Below are 20829 nucleotides of genomic sequence, written 5' to 3'. Positions count from 1 at the left end.
GACCTGAAAACAGTATACACGGTATAGAACCCCAAGCTGAAGCTCGGTACCAAATATCAAGCAGTTGTGATTTGTAGCTGCTGAGAAAAGTGTTATGAAAATTTTATAAATCCACCCTATATGTTTCATAAATACATCCAATTGGTAAACAGGAAGTTGATGCGCGAGAGACCTGAAAACGGTATACACAGTATAGAACCCCAAGCTGAAGTTTGGTACCAAGTGGCTATGATTTGTGGCTGCTGAGCAAAAGGGTGTTTCAGATGGACGGACAAACAGAGGTAAACCAGTATACCCATGCACCCCCCTCCTCCGGAGTGGGGGTATAATAATAATGAAGGTATTTTGGAATGTTCTTTTATGGGGTGGTCACTGCTTCATGCCACTGCTGATTATTTTCCTAGAACAGCACCCCCTGTCATGTTTTATTCCTTAATCAGTGGGGAGAAGCTGTGACGTGACATCAGTAGTAGATCGAATAAACCATAACAACAGTGGAAAGTTCCAGAGAAGCCAACTATACTTAACCAGTAAACATTTATGCTAGTATAGTTGGCATGAAATCTGTGAACATGTCAGTCAGGGATGTTTCAGCTCAAGGGTTCCAGAGCAAAGGTTTCCAACCCAGGTCCTGGAACCAATGCTGTAGGTGGATTAAAAGGTACACAGTTAAAGTACACCTCTGACTTTATAGTACCTTGTATACAGCCTGATGAAGACAGGACCAACCCGAGATGAAGTGTGTTCCATTAACCTCTGCTCCTTCGCTGACCAGCAGCTCCACGATTTCTTTATGTCCGCTATCCACAGCTTTCAACGCAACAGAGAAGAAATAAAGCAGGACAGTACATTATGTAAAAATTAATCATGCGTGTGAGCTTTTTTTGGTTTTTGTCTTACCCGCAAAGAGTGGGCTGGAGAGGTCATTGGACATCTTGTTGAGATCTGCCCCAGCCCTTATGAGTCGCCGTGCTGCACGGAGGTGGCCGTTCTTTGCCGCAAAATACAGAGGTGTTTCAGAGTTGTGAGTCAGCGAGTTCACATAGTCTTCACAGCTATCTGGAGAGATCAACAAAGATTACAGAGAGGATTGAGGGTAGAAAAGAATAAATTAGTTCATACATTATAGATGTGACATTTAAACTTATATGAGATTTAATATATTTAATATTTTATAATATTTAACAGGGGCAGATCCAGGAAAATGGAAGGGGGGGGGGGTGTCAACCCAGTAATGCTGGGGGGCTGGGGGCCACCAGAGGCCCCTGGAATCTCTGCAGGTTTTAAATGCCCAGAGATGCATTTTGAGCTGCCATATTGTAAATGAAGACATTTTGAGACATACTGTAAATGAAATCTCTTAAGAAAAATTATGATATCAAAAATATGTTTTAAAAGTAGGAACCTTCAAAACCATTTTATTAGTCACTGAAAATAATATTGTCAGAGTTGCAAGTATATGCATAGAACGAACATACAACTGATCATATTTATGAAAGTTGCATTGTCATATAATGCATTACCACATGACACGCTACAGTGTAGTACACTGACCACAAAACACCTTATATTGATAAATTATTACTATTTTAGTATCTACAATCCGAGCTCCTGCTCAGGACATTCAATGTACATATAAAAGACAATGAATATACCCAGGTAAACTGAGGTAATGCAAGTGGCCACTTAAGACAGAGCTCAATACCGAGAGGACTATAAACAAAGACTGCAAGAGTCACATGTCTATAATACAAAGTCAGTAACTGCAATCTAAGCTCCTGAGTCTAATAGACTGAGAGAACTATACAATGATTGTGTGAGTTGCGGGTGAACAAGTCTTAGTTCCCAAGACTCAGGGGATTTCAAGCAGATTTTCTTCAGAGCCGTTGCAAAAATCAACATCTCTCACAGACCTATCCAGCCGCTGTCATAAAAATCAAAGTGAGACTCACCCCCAAACAGCACGTGTACCAAGTACATACCCAGGGTATAGTGAGTACAGGGATACCCTATTAATGAATACAACCCCGATTCCAAAAAAGTTGGGACAAAGTACAAATTGTAAATAAAAACGGAATGCAATAATTTACAAATCTCAAAAACTGATATTGTATTCACAATAGAACATAGACAACATATCAAATGTCGAAAGTGAGACATTTTGAAATTTCATGCCAAATATTGGCTCATTTGAAATTTCATGACAGCAACACATCTCAAAAAAGTTGGGACAGGGGCAATAAGAGGCTGGAAAAGTTAAAGGTACAAAAAAGGAACAGCTGGAGGACCAAATTGCAACTCATTAGGTCAATTGGCAATAGGTCATTAACATGACTGGGTATAAAAAGAGCATCTTGGAGTGGCAGCGGCTCTCAGAAGTAAAGATGGGAAGAGGATCACCAATCCCCCTAATTCTGCGCCGACAAATAGTGGAGCAATATCAGAAAGGAGTTCGACAGTGTAAAATTGCAAAGAGTTTGAACATATCATCATCTACAGTGCATATCATCATCAAAAGATTCAGAGAATCTGGAAGAATCTCTGTGCGTAAGGGTCAAGGCCGGAAAACCATACTGGGTGCCCGTGATCTTCGGGCCCTTAGACGGCACTGCATCACATACAGGCATGCTTCTGTATTGGAAATCACAAAATGGGCTCAGGAATATTTCCAGAGAACATTATCTGTGAACACAATTCACCGTGCCATCCGCCGTTGCCAGCTAAAACTCTATAGTTCAAAGAAGAAGCCGTATCTTAACATGATCCAGAAGCGCAGACATCTTCTCTGGGCCAAGGCTCATTTAAAATGGACTGTGGCAAAGTGGAAAACTGTTCTGTGGTCAGACGAATCAAAATTTGAAGTTCTTTATGGAAATCAGGGACGCCGTGTCATTCGGACTAAAGAGGAGAAGGACGACCCAAGTTGTTATCAGCGCTCAGTTCAGAAGCCTGCATCTCTGATGGTATGGGGTTGCATTAGTGCGTGTGGCATGGGCAGCTTACACATCTGGAAAGACACAATCAATGCTGAAAGGTATATCCAGGTTCTAGAGCAACATATGCTCCCATCCAGACGACATCTCTTTCAGGGAAGACCTTGCATTTTCCAAGATGACAATGCAAAACCACATACTGCATCAATTACAGCATCATGGCTGCGTAGAAGAAGGGTCCGGGTACTGAACTGGCCAGCCTGCAGTCCAGGTCTTTCACCCATAGAAAACATTTGGCGCATCATAAAACGGAAGATCCGACAAAAAAGACCTAAGACAGTTGAGCAACTAGAGTCCTACATTAGACAAGAATGGGTCAATATTCCTATCCCTAAACTTGAGCAACTTGTCTCCTCAGTCCCCAGACGTTTACGGACTGTTGTAAAGAGAAAAGGGGATGTCTCACAGTGGTAAACATGGCCTTGTCCCAACTTTGAGAGGTGTTGTTGTCATGAAATTTAAAATCACCTAATTTTTCTCTTTAAATGATACGTTTTCTCAGTTTAAACATTTGATATGTCATCTATGTTCTATTCTGAATAAAATATGGAATTTTGAAACTTCCACATCATTGCATTCCGTTTTTATTTACAATTTGTACTTTGTCCCAACTTTTTTGGAATCGGGGTTGTACAAGCAGTAGCCAAACAGCCAACGTGTGTGTGTGTACGCAATAAGTCTGCTGCAGCATCTTATCATTTTGGCTTGTGAACATGCATGTTAACAATACCATAAACATAAAAGGATGGTGCACACCCTTTACATGCAGTCTACAGTGCAGTCCGGGAATACAGTATGTTATGTCAATGCACAAAGCTCCCGTGCCCTGTTCAAATTCAACAGGACTCACCCAGCTTGCTTTTCACTGCATTCATGTTACGAGTGAAAAAACCCAAGCTCGGACCTATTATCAAATATAAATGTATACCATAAACTCTTCAGCTCAATGCCACATAACGATTTATTTTGTTTAGTTTTTAAACCTTATTAATTAAATAAAAAACAGTGGGCATATCTCAGTATCTGCAATACTAAAACTTTTTTTTTTTGGATGGGGGGGCTTAAATCCATGCCAGTTTAAACTGTCCATACAGTAGGACAGATTGCAAACTGGGTCATGTGACCTTTCAGGAAGAATCTCATCTCATCTCATTATCTCTAGCCGCTTTATCCTTCTACAGGGTCGCAGGCAAGCTGGAGCCTATCCCAGCTGACTACGGGCGAAAGGCGGGGTACACCCTGGACAAGTCGCCAGGTCATCACAGGGCTGACACATAGACACAGACAACCATTCACACTCACATTCACACCTACGGTCAATTTAGAGTCACCAGTTAGCCTAACCTGCATGTCTTTGGACTGTGGGGGAAACCGGAGCACCCGGAGGAAACCCACGCGGACACGGGGAGAACATGCAAACTCCACACAGAAAGGCCCTCGCCGGCCCCGGGGCTCGAACCCAGGACCTTCTTGCTGTGAGGCGACAGCGCTAACCACTACACCACCGTGCCGCCCCTTTCAGGAAGAATATGAAACTAAAATGCACATTATACATAATTAGCGGTTTATTAACCTTATCGATGTGGAAGTTTCACTTCACTATATTTGCCTAATCTTTTCACTGTTCTCTTTATTCACACAATGTTGTATACTAGCACTTTTCCCCCTCCCAAATTGTCATGGATCGCTTGTCAGGTGAACAGAATTGTGGAAATGCTTTGTCTAACAGGGTCATTTTCACAGAATTATCATTTAATTCAGATCAAATGGAGAATTATTTCCATGCCTTTCATTTCAGAACATAAATAGTTAGGTCTGAAATTATAGTGACTTATTATAGAGACTTATTTGAACAATGTTCTCATTCAAACAGTTTCTAGATATATTTCATAAATGCTATAAAACTGTTAAGTTATTAATTATCCATTTTCATCAATATAAACCATTTCTTTCATTACTGAAACCAAAACTCTTTCCAGACTAGGTTTTTTGGCATTTATCTACCTGGAATCTATCCACAGAACGATGGATGCTATGGAAAGGTCTTTAAAAATGTCATTGTTGTGTGTATTCACTGATCTGCTACAAAGAAAACAGAGCAATTTCACAGGCTGATTAGATGAGCTCATTTTATACTTGCATATGCCACAATGATAATGCTTAATACATTTACGAGGCAATGATGTGATCATACGAGCATGCATGCATTACGCAAACATCAGTCATATGATAATGAACTTTTCTAAGCACAGTTAATTCTCAGGGCACAAATTTAGAATTTAATAAAGTGTGTCACCATTATTTTTTTTTTTCTGCAGCTGTTAAACCTACTGTTGTGGTCATGATAATCAATACTGTGCTATATAGAATCTTGCATTGCAATAGAACATTTAACTTTTAATTGTAAAGCTATTAAACGATATACAGACTAGGTAGCCATTTTGAAGGGTAAGACTGTCATTCATTCATTCATTCATTCATTCATTCATTCATATGTGTAAAATTTATATTCGGAATCTATACATTTCTGTAAAGCAGCTTAGTGACAATGCTCATTGTTAAAGGAAAAGAAAGCACATGGTTAAAATACAGTAATGAAGACTGATTATGACATAAACTAACGATTCATGCGAACAGTTGAAAATAAGGAGCTCACACAACTAAGATATCCATCTCCGAAAGTCAGTTTCTATGCAGAATTCCCCCATCATCGACGATTTCATAAATGCTGAAAATATTTTAACCAATCAGAAAAATCCCCCCCGATCGTTTGCGGAAATGCTCCGACATCACTTGGGCGCAGCACATGGAAGCTCATCTGCACTTAATCCCCCTCCACACACACACACTACAAGAAATCGCTGCCCCGGCAGGAAATTATTTCATTAAAAAAAGTTTACATGAGGGGGCGTCATGGCTCAGGTGGCTAAGGCGCCATACCATAAATCCGGGGACCCGGGTTCGATTCCAACTCGAGGTCATTTCCCGATCCCTCCCCGTCTCTCTCTCTCCCACTCATTTCCTGTCCTGTCTCTATACTGTCCTATCCAATAAAGGTGAAAAAAGCCCAAAAAATATCTTTAAAAAAAAAAAAGTTTACATGAAAAAATTTTGAAATTCCCTTTCTCTAACAAAAAAGTGGAGGGGGGAAGATAATACTGATGAACAGTGAGGGAAGAGCAAACAGCTGATGTCCTCCTATGTGACTGAATGGGGGGAGGCAACGTTTCATATATCCTTGGTACAAGTAGTGCTGCCGTGACAGCCTCATTCTGCGGACTGTAACCTTGCTAGACTACCTACAAACAGATCTGCATACAATCTGACTTACCTAAATCTGTCAAAGAGGCAAGTGCGCGAGTTTTTACACGTTCCTGGCAGTATAAGCACTCGTTAGCATGCTTCAGCCATGTGCGATCACAACGTTTGCATGAACACCATTGCGTGTCGCCCATCCGTTGTTCCTCCTCAGCTTCAGGATCTGAAGAGCTGGCTTCCTGCTCGGATTCTTCTTAAGAATCACCTTCCTCAACTCTTAGCTCAAACTGATAGGGTTCTAGGCCAGTAGCATCTGCAATGAATTCGTACTCACTGCCTTCCGAGTCACTTTCCACCATCTTGTCTGCAGAAGTTGATTAACGCTTAACACTTTGCCCCTTCAGTACTGAAAAGCGACACTCATCCTTGCACCCAAGTGATGTCACACACCGTCCTTCCAAAAGGCTGCATGGCAGCCCACTGGTGGCATTAGAGCAAAAACGCTCACAACTTTCTCATAAATGGTCAAACATGCCTGAAACGTTTCTTACAGGTTCTCAGTATATTACAAGCTACCAACCCATGTATGTATTTACGTTACGTTTTCCATTCCTTTAAAAATGCTACATAAAGAAAGTTGAACTGACTTGGTGATGTCTCATCTCATCTCATTATCTCTAGCCGCTTTATCCTTCTACAGGGTCGCAGGCAAGCTGGAGCCTATCCCAGCTGACTACGGGCGAAAGACGGGGTACACCCTGGACAAGTCGCCAGGTCATCACAGGGCTGACACATAGACACAGACAACCATTCACACTCACACCTACGGTCAATTTAGAGTCACAAGTTAACCTAACCTGCATGTCTTTGGACTGTGGGGGAAACCGGAGCACCCGGAGGAAACCCATGCGGACACGGGGAGAACATGCAAACTCCACACAGAAAGGCCCTCGCCGGCCCCGGGGCTTGAACCCAGGACCTTCTTGCTGTGAGGCGACAGCGCTAACCACTACACCACCGTGCCGCCGACTTGGTGATGTGTTATTCAAAAATAAAACTTGATTTTAAGTCACCTTGTTGGCAATAACAGTGCAGATGTAGAGAACATCTGTTATGAACAAAGGGTTTTTCTTCTCTTATTTCATGAACACTATATGGAAGTGGCGGCGTGGTCAAGCATCAGTTTGTGAATTGAGGGCGGGGCCAGGGAAGGTAAGTAGCAAAGTGATCACACCTGTTGTCAACTGATGTGTGTGTTATTAAAAATATTAATAAAAGACTGTGTTGCACATCATTTCCTGCCTGTCTGCTCTTCTGTGTTCCAGCCACCCTCAGGGACATACTACACACAAGTATAACATTTTGTTAATATTCAGAATGTATAATAAAGCCTAATTATATATACTTATGAATATATATCAGGCTGTGTTGTGAAAATAAGAATTTAAAAAGTAAACACTGGGATAAACTAAAAATGTGTACCAAAAACAAAATAATGGTCTTTAGTCCTTTAATTTCTTGTTACATTTCATGCTTACATGTCGCATTTACTGTTTCACTACTGTAACCTTGGATATGGTGAGAATTACCCAACAAGATACTCTACTGCAAGCATCCAAAATAAATACTGTCAGGTCACTAAGTCCACTGTCCTGAAGACTCTCACATGGTGAAAAATTGTTACTTAGTGCTGACACTGGAAACTCCTTCCATAAATATTAAACATCCTTATAGAAACCTTCACCGTATCAATGTTTTATTTGTTAAATCATAACACACTTTTCATCCACTCATTATCAGACAAATATAGCCCAGGTCTGAATTACTTTACCTCATGTCCACTTGCCCATGATTAACGTGGTCTCTTATTACAAGATCCTATTTAGTCTGCAGAGCTTGACATGCTCAATTTAACCCAGCTCTTAATTGCATTTACTGATGGCAGTGATTGAAACCCAACCTCCCCTGGGGTCAGGACGTCAAGCAGCGGATTGTTTACATTGGTGTCAGGAAAGGGTGAGTGATGGGGAGTATCATGCATATTTCAGACCTCCCCTACCCTTAGGGGCCAAGGGGTAAAACAGTTCCCCACCCACCCACACACCAATCACTCTGAAAAGAGTCTAACTCTGCTACCAATTCCTGCTTATAACTTTTATATGTCTGCTTTCAATCACTAATTACTAACATCTTGACTGCTCCCAAGTCTCGATTCTTTCAGTAGACGGCAGCCAGATGTAATGTAATATTACTAAATTTCAACAAGGATTGTGCCCTGGTGCTATTTTTTTTGCATCGCTAAAACTGGGACCACCCCCAGTACCTATTTACTTGCACCACTAAAACTGGGACCACCCCCAGTACCTATTTACTTGCACCACTAAAACTGGGACCACCCCAGTACCTATTTACTTGCACCACTAAAGCTGGGAGCACCCCAGTACCTATTTACTTGCACCACTAAAACTGGGACCACCCCAGTACCTATTTACTTGCACCACTAAAGCTGGGAGCACCCCAGTACCTATTTACTTGCACCACTAAAGCTGGGAGCACCCCAGTACCTATTTACTTGCTCCACTAAAGCTGGGACCACCCCAGTACCTATTTACTTGCACCACTAAAGCTGGGACCACCCCAGTACCTATTTACTTGCACCACTAAAGCTGGGAGCACCCCAGTACCTATTTACTTGCTCCACTAAAACTGGGACCACCCCAGTACCTATTTACTTGCACCACTAAAGCTGGGAGCACCCCAGTACCTATTTACTTGCACCACTAAAACTGGGACCACCCCAGTACCTATTTACTTGCTCCACTAAAGCTGGGAGCACCCCAGTACCTATTTACTTGCTCCACTAAAACTGGGACCACCCCAGTACCTATTTACTTGCACCACTAAAACTGGGACCACCCCAGTACCTATTTATTTGCTCCACTAAAACTGGGACCACCCCAGTACCTATTTACTTGCACCAGTAAAGCTGGGAGCACCCCAGTACCTATTTACTTGCACCACTAAAACTGGGACCACCCCAGTACCTATTTACTTGCTCCACTAAAGCTGGGAGCACCCCAGTACCTATTTACTTGCTCCACTAAAACTGGGACCACCCCAGTACCTATTTACTTGCTCCACTAAAGCTGGGAGCACCCCAGTACCTATTTACTTGCTCCACTAAAGCTGGGACCACCCCCAGTACCTATTTACTTGCACCACTAAAACTGGGACCACCCCCAGTACCTATTTACTTGCACCACTAAAACTGGGACCACCCCCAGTACCTATTTACTTGCACCACTAAAACTGGGACCACCCCCAGTACCTATTTACTTGCACCACTAAAACTGGGACCACCCCCAGTACCTATTTACTTGCACCACTAAAACTGGGACCACCCCCAGTACCTATTTACTTGCACCACTAAAACTGGGACCACCCCCAGTACCTATTTACTTGCACCACTAAAACTGGGACCACCCCCAGTACCTATTTACTTGCACCACTAAAACTGGGACCACTCCCAGTACCTATTTACTTGCACCACTAAAACTGGGACCACCCCCAGCGACTGTTTATTTGCACTAGTGGATACCCCCAGTTCTTCAGTGCTTTTCCCTAGTAATGCATGACTGCTTCCAATTACTAGATGTTGATAGCTTATCAGGCCCAGCTGTTCTGTAGTTTTACACAGGCAACAACCCAAGTCCTAACTACTTTGCCAGGAAAATCTAGGCCAAAGTACTGGATTGGCACGGCAGTAAGTAAATAGGAGTTGGGAGGATAAATCAGACCTTGCATAGGTCCCTGTGGGTGTAAAAGGATTAATAAACAGATTTAAACAAAATGTAATAATTTGCCCTATGTGGACAAAGGTTTGTGGACACTTGATCATCACACCCATGTGTGGTTCTTCCCCAAACTGCTGCCACAAAGTTGGAGGCACACAACTGTCTCAAATGTCTTTGCTGAAGTGTTACAGTTTCCCTTTACTAGAACTATGGACCCAAGCTTGTTCCAGCACAACAATGCTTCTGTGCACAAAGTAAGGTCCATGAAGACATGGTTTGCCAAAGTTGGAGTGGAAGAACCAAGTGTCCTGCACAGAGCTACGACCTCAACCCCACTGAACATCTTTGGGATGAACTGGAAGACTGACTGCACCCCCAGGCCTCTTCATATGGCACCAGTAATGTTCTTGTGGCTGAATGAACACAAATCCCCACAGCCATGCAGCAAAATCTAGTGGAAAACAAAGCAGGGACTAAATCTGGAATGGGGTGTGATGGTCAGGTGTCCACAAACTTTTGGCCATATTTGCACGAACTGCCATACAAGTCCCTGCGAAAGAGCTGTGGCTATGAAAACAATGAGCAGGTTAATAAAACACCACACCTGTGATTTGCCTTGAAGCCAGCATGACTGTCAGAGCTGCTGTAATAGACAATTAATCAACAACTTCTGTTTGAAGACGACACCACCCTCATTGGACTCCTCTCTGATGAGGATGAGTCTGCCTACAGGTGGGAGATTGACCATCTGGTGTCCTGGTGCAGGCAGAACAACTTCAAGCTCAATGCTCTAAAGGCAGGGGAGATGATTGTAGACTTCAGGAGGAGCTCTGCCACACCCTCCCTCCCCCATCACCCTGTGTCACTCCCCAGTAACCTCTGTGGAGTATTTCCACTTCCTGGGCACTATAATCACCCAGAACCTTAAGTGTGAGATGAATACCTACTCTCTTACCAAGAAAGCACAGAAGAGGATGTACTTCCTGCGGCAGCTGAAAAAGTTCAATCTGCCAAAGAGTGATGGCGCACGTTTACACCACCATCATCGAGTCCATCCTCACCTCCTCCATCACTGTCTGGTACACTGCTGCCACTGCCATGGACAAGGGCATCATTCGCGCTACTGAAAGGACAATTGGCTGCAACCTTCCATCTCTTCAGGACCTGTACAGGTCCAGGACCCTGAGGAGAGCAGAAAGGATTGTGGCCGACCCCTCTCATGCCTCTCACCCCAGACACAAACTTTTCAAACCACTCCCCTCTGGTAGGAGGTTGCAATCCATTAGAACCAAAACCTCACACCATAAGGCCAGTTTTTTACCCACTGACTCTAACCTCACACTTCCAATCTGTAACATTACTGCACTTTGTCTCTGAACTGCGATTGTGCGCATTTCAAGGCCATGTTATACATCTCCATTCTGCAAACCTTTATTGCACATTCCAGCTCACAATGTATAGCTTGGTTATTGACTTAGCCCATTACACATATTCCTTCTCTTCCTCTCACGCATTCTTATCATGTCTCTTCTCCATCTTCATCATGTGACATATTTTTGCACATAGATGACTTGCAACCATGTGATCAAAATGTGCTACGTCATGACCGTCCGCCATGATGGCGGATATACAAAGCAACTCGGATGGCAGCCACTGAAAGCTTGTCTGTAAACAATGCTGAATTTTCTCAGTATTACCACGATTTGAATGATCGAGTGACGATTCGATACAAAGAGAAGATAGATGTGTGTGGTTTTGACCCATATTTAAAAAAAAGTCAGACTTTTCCGAAGATAAGACGCTTCTACTGACCAGAGTACGTATACAGATCATTTCGTCGAAAGCCTTTTTCATACGCACTACCAATTATTTTATATTTCAGGTATTTGTTTGCTTGAAAAAAGGAGGAATTCTCAATGGAATCTGACCGAAGTAAAACATATTTTTGTAAATCAAATGAGCGCCATAGTATGTGCGCTTCGACACTAAAGAGCGTACTAAGTGGGGTAACCATGTCGGCCCGTGCCACTTGCTGACCCTGGGATGAGTTAACTCCCTGGTCATTGCAGGCTACTCGCTTGCATGTCTATGTTCCCAGCTGGATCATATTAAATCTTCAGGTATGGAGCAGTGCTCTCGCAGGGACTTCGTTTGTGAATCCCGGGCCGAGGCACGGTCCTACCAACCTGAGACCATGTTCTTTTGAAAGGGGAGGCTTAGAGGGAGGTGCCTGTAAAATCTGGCTTCGCTGTGAGCTCCATTGGCCAAGTTATTAATTTTTAAAGCCAGCTGGATCATGTTAAACCTTTAGACGCAGAGCAGCGCTCTTGCGGGGCTTTCGTTCGTGAACACCTGAAATATAAAATACCGGTAAGTGATAGTGCGTATGAAAAAGGCTTTGGATGAAATGTTTTAACTATTGGACAAAATGGTCGTTGGACGAAGTGTCCTGATCCCTTCGTCTCCTCTCCGTACTAAGTTTCCTCGCCCTCTTTCCGAATCACGGACGGAATTCTAAAAAATCGGAACGTGCCACGGTCACAAGTACTGTTGTGACCACAACCATACGTATACAGCACAAAGATATGGCATAGCTAAAAGAACGCTTAAAGGAGTGGAAAAACAAAGAGAGTTGCACACGCATGACTATGTTTTGTATGGAATGTCACTTGACCCCGTGTTTGTAGATCCACCAACATGGCCGACATCCGGGTTTCTATTTTGCTTTGACGTCACTTGCAAGTCAAGGATTCCAGACATACTGTACAGCATGGACTTCCAATAACTCATGCACGCACACACCCTTAAATATGTCCACTTTTTCAAATTTGTATATTTCAGATTCTTCTACTTTTTTATTCTATGTATATAGCTACTTTTGTCTTTGCTAAATTCTTCTATTTTAACTGTTCAAGCACCAATCGCCAAAGTATTCCTTATGTGAGGACGTACTTGGCAATAAACTCAACTCTGATTTCTGATTCCGATTCTGAAATCAGGATGAGAAATAAAGATGTTGTTAAGTGTTGACAACTTAGAGAAATATATACATCCACTCCCTGGCCATTTTAATAGGAACCCAATGTGGTCTTCTGCTGTTGCATGCCAAGATGCTTTTCTGCTCACCACGGTTGTAAAGAGTGATTATATATGAGTTACTACGTCCTTCCTGGCAGTTCGAGCCAATTTGGCCATTTTCCTCTGACGTCTCTTATCAACAAGACGTTTCCACCTACAGAACTGTCGCTCACTCAGTGTTTTTGTGGCTACTGCCTCACTATGTCATCATGTTGTAAGAATGAGTGTAACAATAGCACACTGCACATAAGCATTACAATCACCAGAACAGCGAATCATGATCTCGTGATACGAACAGTTGATCTCTCATTATCAAAGGTACACAAAAACGAGTATAAGAATGTAAGAATGACTGTAAAATAAGAGAAACCTCGTTATAACTTCATAGTATCGGAAGATAATCGGCAGATAAAAAGATAAACAAAATTCACCTCGTGGTTTACCGCTACTGATTCAATATCAAGTAAGTGGTGTTTATTTTAAGAAAATTTACCTTTTGATTATCACAGCTTTTGTTTGGTCCTTCCGACAGGTCAAATGAAAGGTTTTGTAAGGGGTTTTTTTTAGCTTTTTGGCAGATATTTACGCCAAGAATTCCAGCCATTCATCAAAAACTCAAGGCAGCGAAGACAACGTTGGAATCTTTTGAGCGATCTGCTCAGTTTGCAATTACAAAAGTCCCATGTGGGAATAAATCAGCTCCTTCAGGGGATAACTGAGCCCTTTCGAGGGATTATTTATTTTAGAGTCTTGACACTACACTTGTGAAACAAAATGTGCTCATTAGTACTAAATAATGCTTCTAAGACAATTCATGAGCAAGTGCTTTCTTACTATTCTGAAAACAGACAGAGTTCACTGCACCGTATTTTGAGCAAAACACAGTAAACAAAATACTACAAGCCCTGATGCTGCTCACAGCTTGGTGATGCTTGCATTTCTGTTTCGTGTAATTCCAGTAATGACAATATGAGCAGCCATGCTACAGTGAAAGTCAGTCACACTTTGAGATCATAATTTGAGACCATGATTTTTTTTGTGGGTGGCACGGTGGTGTAAGTGGTTAGCAGGGTCGCTTCAGAGCAAGAAGGTTCTGGGTTCGAGCCCAGCGGCTGGCAGCGGCCTTTCTGTGTGGAGTTTGCATGTTCTCCCCGTGTCCGCGTGGGTTTCCTCCGGGTGCGCCGGTTTCCCCTACAGTACAAAGACATGCAGGTTAGGTTAATATGGGACGGCCCTTGGGCTGAGGTGCCCTTGAGCGAGGCACCTAGTTCCCGACTGCTCCCCGGGTGCTGTTAAGCATGGCTTCCCACTGCTCTGGGTATGTGTGTGTGCTCATTGCTCACGTCTGTGTTCACTACTTCAGATGGGTTAAATGCAGAGAGGAATTTCACAAGTGTGTGATGAATAAAGTTGTGCTTTGTCTGTGAAGGTGAAGATTCTCAGTCATCCAGGTCATAGTAAACTGTGGGTGGTAAAAGAGAGCAACTGGACTTGCTTGAAGACGTTTCACGTCTCATCCGAAAGGCTGAGAACTGAAGAAGCCTTTCGGATGAGACGTGAAACGTCTTCAAGCGAGTCCAGTTGCTCTCTTTTACCACCCAAAGTTGTGCTTGCTTTCTTTCCCATTCTGATGTTTGAAGTGAACAGTAACTGAAGCTCTTGATTTGTATCTGCATTAGTGCTGCTGATTAGAGAACTGCATAAAACTGCAGGTGGATGGTTGGGTGGTCCTAATAAAGTGATAGGTGAGGTTTTTTTTAATATATATAATGTAAAATGTCTGAAGATTCTCAGTCATCCAGGTACATAGTAATCTGTGGTTGGTAGAAGAGAGCAACTGGACTTGCTTGAAGATTCTTGAAAAGATTTCGCCTCTCATCCGAAAGGCTTCCTCAGTTCTGTCTGTCTAATAGGGAGTATCAAGTATTTATCCTCTCATGGATCATCATAGAATCCGAATCAGAATTCTGATGGCTGCATTGTAGGTGGCTGATAAAAGATGTCTTAGAAGAGGTAGAGAAGGTTGGTAGAAGAGACCAACTGGACTTGCCTGAAGATTCTTGAAAACGTTTCACCTCTCATCCAAAAGGCTTCCTCAGTTCTGTCTAACTAATAGGGAGTATCAGGTATTTATCCTCTCATGGATCATCATAGAATCAGAATTCTGATGGCTGCATTGTAGGTGGCTGATAAAAGATGCCTTAGACACCCACCTCTGTTCAGTGATGGTCGTTCCAGGTTGACAAAAATGAACGATCCTCTCTGGCTAAGATGTCTGCCAGTTTTCTGGAAGTCCTCTCATACTCCCGCACCAGTCAATACTCCCTATTAGTCAGACAGAACTGAGGAAGCCTTTCAGATGAGAGGTGAAACGTTTTCAAGAATCTTCAAGCAAATCCAGTTGCTCTCTTCTACCAACCACAGATTACTATGTACCTGGATGACTGAGAATCTTCACAGACATGTTTCTACGCACTTTGGGATGAGATCCCTTCGACTGGTGTGGGAGTATGATACCCCTTTTCCACCAAATCAGTTCTGGGGCTGGTTTGGAGCCAGTGCTGGTTCACAACTTGTTCAACTCGCGAGCCAGCTGAGAACCAGTTTGCTTTTCCATAGCTCGGGAAGACACGTCATTACATCGCTGTATACGTCAGTTACGTCACTACGTTTGCATAAACCTTGGCGCGAATATTGAAGCAAAAACAACACGGAAGAAGCAGTAGCAGCAACAACAACAATAATAATAATAATGGATGACTTCACGTTTGTACAGCTGCTGCTTCTCGCCGCTTAAAAATGGCGATCTTTCGCGGTCTTGTTATTGTTGTTGGTCTTAACAACTCCACCCCCCCGCTGACGTAAGCGGTTCTTTCCTCTGGCCCAGCAGAGAGTTGGTGCTAGCCTGGAACCGGTTTTTCTGGCCCCAGAGCCAGTTCTTTGTCAGTGGAAACAGAAAACCCGGTTCCAAACTAAGCACTGGCCCCGAACCAGCCCTGGAACTGCTTTGGTGGAAAAGGGGCATGAGAGGGCTTCCAGAAAACTGGCAGACATCTTAGCCAGAGAGGATCATTCATTTTTGTCAACCTGGAACGGCCATCACTGAACAGAGGTGGGTGTCTAAGACATCTTTTATCAGCCACCTACAATGCAGCCATCAGAATTCTGATCCTATGATGATCCATGAGAGGATAAATACCTGATACTCCCTATTAGTCAGACAGAACTGAGGAAGCCTTTCGGATGAGAGGCGAAACGTTTTCAAGAATCTTCAAGCAAGTCCAGTTGCTCTCTTCTACCAACCACAGAATATAGATTAGATTAGATTCACTTTATTCATCCCACATCGGGGAAATTCACATGTTACAATAGCAAGAAAATGTCAAACAGATAACAAATAAAACTGAAATAAAAATTAGACAAATGAAGGATTAAATACAGAGGGCTATTTGCATTATCTACCGTGAAAAAGTATAGAAAAATTGCCTTATTGAGAGGCTCGGAAAAATTGCACATTACAGGTAGACTCTGTATACACACACACACACACATACACATATATATATATATATATATATATATATATATATATATATATACACACACACACACACATACACATACATATATATATATATATATATATATATAAAAGCTGGGTGCGATTTGATGGGGGGGGATCATCCCCCCCCTCTGGTTTTTATCTCTGCTGAAAAAAAATCCTCGGGGACAACCCCGTCAATAAAACAAACAAACCAAAAAAAAAGTTGACATGACAGGCATGTTGTGACACAGTTTTCTATGGTCTACATTGCACTCACTTTCAAAATGGCCCGAAGTGGCAGCTTTGATGTTCACGAACGTCCCCAGCAAATAGATACATTGTAGATAATAACAATATCTTTGTGTTCTATGCAGGGATGCAAACAGCGCGCCTTTTGGCGGATGCCGCTTTTTTCATGGCTGATTTTTTTTTTTAGGGGGGACGTTGGAGTGTCTGATTATAATTTCAAAGTAAATTCTGTATTAAAATTACTAAATAAGCAAATCCGTTACAGTCGATGAAACAGGAAGTATAAGGATGAGAAAAAAACAGTTTAAATCGGAAAGCTGCGCACAATGTGAACTGCGCCATCAGAGCAAACTGTTCATTTAGTATTCATGTATTTTAGTGATTTTCGAGTCACTGTCCATTTAATCCGGAGGGAGAGAAACATCACAGCAACGCGAAAAGCAATGTGAACTTTGTCGTGTTAGTGTTCGTGTATTTAGTCAGAGGGATAGGAAGATGAATTTACTATCTCTGGTTTAGTGTTCATTTTCATTTAGTGTTATTCATTTGATATCATCGGATGTTATTGAGCTGTTAGCCTATTGTTACCTTAATTTTGTGACGTTTCATGATTAAAAAAAAAAACATCCCCCCCTTCTGGTTTTATGACAAATCGCACCCTGTATACAAGTATGCATAAAAATAGTTTAGGGCCTATACTATTGCACATAATAATTGCATCGATGAGAGATGGCAGAGGTAGTAGTGGTGAAGTAGTGCAAATTAAATGACAAACAGGTTATTGGTGCTACGTTACAAGTTGTGGGTGTTATACAGTCTGACAGCAGCAGGTATGAATGACCTGCGGTATCTCTCCTTCTTACACCGTGGGTGTAGCAGTCTACTACTAAACGAGCTGCTTAAAGCCCCCACAGCCTCATGTAGGGGGTGAGAGGGATTATCCATGATTGAGGTCAGCTTGGCTAACATCCTCCTCTCACCCACCACCTCAATGGAGTCCAGAGGACAGTCCAAGACTGAGCCAGCCCTTCTGACCAGTTTATTAAGTTTCTTCCTGTCCCTCTCTGAACTTCCACAGCCCCAGCAGACCACAGCGTAGAAAATCGCTGATGCTACCACAGAGTCATAAAAAGTCCTAAGCAGTGTCCTGCACACACCAAAAGCCCTCAGTCTTCTCAAGAGGTGGAGACGACTTTGGCCCTTCTTGTACAGGACATCTGTGTTGTTAGTCCAGTCCAGGGGGCGTATTACAGAAAAAATCCTAACCGCTCGTCCTAACTTAAGATAGGAACTCAAAGATAGGAAAAATCCTAACTTCCTATTACAGAAACAATTCCTAAGTTGCTGGCCGTTTCCTATCTTATCTTTGGCCTCCTATCATATCTTAAGTTAGGAAATCCTAACTGTTCTGTCAGTGATTTTTTTCGATTGGTCGTGTCCGTTTCTGCCACTTCGAATGTGCACGAAATAATTACTTTGTAACGACCTAAACCGTTATAGGTGAAAAGACTGAGAAAGTCTTCAGAAAAGCTGACAAAAATGACAGAAAAGAAGCGGAGGGCATTTAATTTTGCGCACGACGAGCTGGAGGCTTTAGTTGTGGCGGTGGACGAGAGGAAGTCCACCTTGTTTGGGAAATTTTCGGCGAGTTTAACATCCCAAGTAAAGGAAAAAAAGTGGCAGGAGGTTGCCGAAATAGTGTCAGCGGTCAGGAGTGTACTCCTCCACCAAATTCAAAATTAAATGTCTTGGCAGGCGATAAAAAGACATCAAAACACGATCCGAAAAATTCAACATGTCATTATGTGGTCTCAGTAGCCTTTCAACCATTAAATTTCTTTTCTCTTCATCCTCATACAGACCTACTAGCAGTGCTGCTGCCATTTTTTCAGTTACTGACAGTTGAAAATTTGAATTTTAGGACAGAGTGTATGGCCTTGTAACTTTGGCATCCTTACTTAAGATATTCCTAACTTAGGATGGTTCTGTAATGGCTAAATTCCTATCTTAAGATAAGATAGGATTTCTTCCTAAGTTAAGTTAGGAAACCTCCTTCTGTAATACCAAAACTCCTAAAGGCCTTCCTAACTTAAGATAGGATTTTACACTTAGGAAGTTTCTGTAATGTGGCCCCTGATAATGTAAAATTGTCAGATTTCTCACAATACACCGAACCACCACAGAGAGAGGAGATAAAGAAACAGTCCAACAGTGTTTGTGTGACGTCATCACGAGAATAAGGCTGACAGTGTTTGTGTGCTAGAACTGACCGGAAGCGGTGAGCAGGAGGCGCACACACTGCGCATGTCCACCAGCAGCAGCTTCATGTAAAGCGCTCCAGCCGCGGTTATCTTTCACATCCACCGAGTGGCCTTTCCTCAGGAGTCTCTGGAGCAGTCTGGCCTCTCCTCTCCTCACTGCCAGCGCCACCGCCGAGCAAGTGTCCTCATAACACTCCGTGAACATCATCACTCCTGTCCTGTCCTGTCTGTCCCACAACAGACAGAAAGAGCGACGAGGAAACTCAGACACACTGGAGAGATTTCACTGAAGTGCAGCTCTGACTGCTGTGAATAAAAATGAAAACTAAACACCAACAGTCATACAAGTGCTAACTACATAACTCTATTTAGAAGAGTTATTATTATTATAAAACGTCATAACTACATTGCTGCTGAATTAATTAGCTTTGGTCATGGAGCTGTACAGTTCCTAGTTCATTAACTATGAGAGTAAAGTTGTTGTTTGGGGGGGGGGGGTTACGCCATGTCGTTAATTTCTAGCCAAAAAACAACAACAACTCTGATATTCCTACACAGGTTTACATTCATCACCGGAAACAAGCAACAGGAAGCTGTTTCTGAAGGAAAATTACAGCCTTTTTTTTTTCAAAATAAAAGTCTCCAGCTCCTATTGCACTGAGCTCTATATAAAATCTGGAGAGCTCTTAGCGTATTCCCTGCTGTAGAGATGAGTGAAGCCATCTGGCCGCCATCTTACCACTCCCAGCGCGTGTATTTGGCTTGTGTTAAAGTGCATATCCTGGACCAATTTAGTGGGGTTTTTTTTATATGAAAGTATGTCCCTTTACACACTCATCCAGAAGGGTCATTTTGCACAAGGCCATCTGTCTACAGCAGAAAAAAATAAAATAACAAAACACGTCTGGAAAAATACCAAGAGAGTCTGGAGCCATATTGATCCAGATTCGTGACGTCACGTGTGGATCCGCCAGCAAGCTGAGAGACAAACACAGGAACACCTACTTTAGAGTATAGTCTCTCTTATTTCTTACCCTGGCAACAGTCAGCTTGTGAATTGCCGATTTTCTTGGTCTTTTTCTCGGCTCTGCTTGGTCCTCAGCTTCGAGGGCCTCAGTGGATGCAGGACTTCACCTTCTGTCAGGGGAGACGAACACGGCTGGCTCCTTTGGTGACGCTGACACAAATGGAGACAGTGTTGCTTTGGGCATTCTAACAGATGGAACTGCATCTTTTTTCAGATCAAGTTGCTTCTTGAAGCCCATTTCCCACTGTAAATAGTTCTCAAAGTCGTCGGGCTTTATGAAGTGAGCCCCGCATATGATGCTGTGGTCTGTTGCGTGTTGCCAGTTTTTCCGGGTGCCTCACACGAAGCGCTCCCATTTCTCTCTCATTGTCCGGTCTTTTGGAAAACGATGAGTACTAATCCCATCAAGATTGGTGTTGCTACACCCTCCTACGATACATCTGTTAACCATTTTAATAATTACGTGATAACATTGAAGAAATTTGCAGAAAACCACTAGGTTGTATTCTCATAAACAAACCAACACTGACATGGGATTCAGAAGGAGGCATCTGCACGTGACGTCACGAAAATCAACGTATGCCAGGAAATCCAAATGCCAAGTTTTTTCAGAGGCAGACAAATT

General features: G+C 42.7%; 1 protein-coding gene across 2 annotated transcripts in view; it reads right to left on the bottom strand.

Annotated features, from left to right (window-relative positions):
• The window catches only part of asb3 (ankyrin repeat and SOCS box containing 3), a 28482-nt gene extending 8731 nt beyond the window's left edge, over nt 1–19751 (bottom strand). For both annotated transcript variants that reach the window (XM_060940194.1, XM_060940195.1), the window contains exons 1-3: nt 19187–19751; nt 901–1059; nt 698–810 (exon numbers count right to left, since the gene is read on the bottom strand). In XM_060940194.1, the coding sequence (XP_060796177.1) occupies nt 698–810; nt 901–1059; nt 19187–19385 (471 nt within the window). In that variant the 5' untranslated portion in view covers nt 19386–19751. The remainder of the gene's footprint in view (nt 1–697; nt 811–900; nt 1060–19186) is intronic.
• Between the last annotated feature and the right edge of the window lie 1078 nt (nt 19752–20829).

The sequence above is a fragment of the Neoarius graeffei genome, chromosome 14 (genome assembly GCF_027579695.1).
Source record: "Neoarius graeffei isolate fNeoGra1 chromosome 14, fNeoGra1.pri, whole genome shotgun sequence".
Lineage (NCBI taxonomy): Eukaryota > Metazoa > Chordata > Actinopteri > Siluriformes > Ariidae > Neoarius > Neoarius graeffei.
Note: the sequence above shows the minus strand (reverse complement) of the source record. Positions and strands in the feature narration are given on the sequence as shown.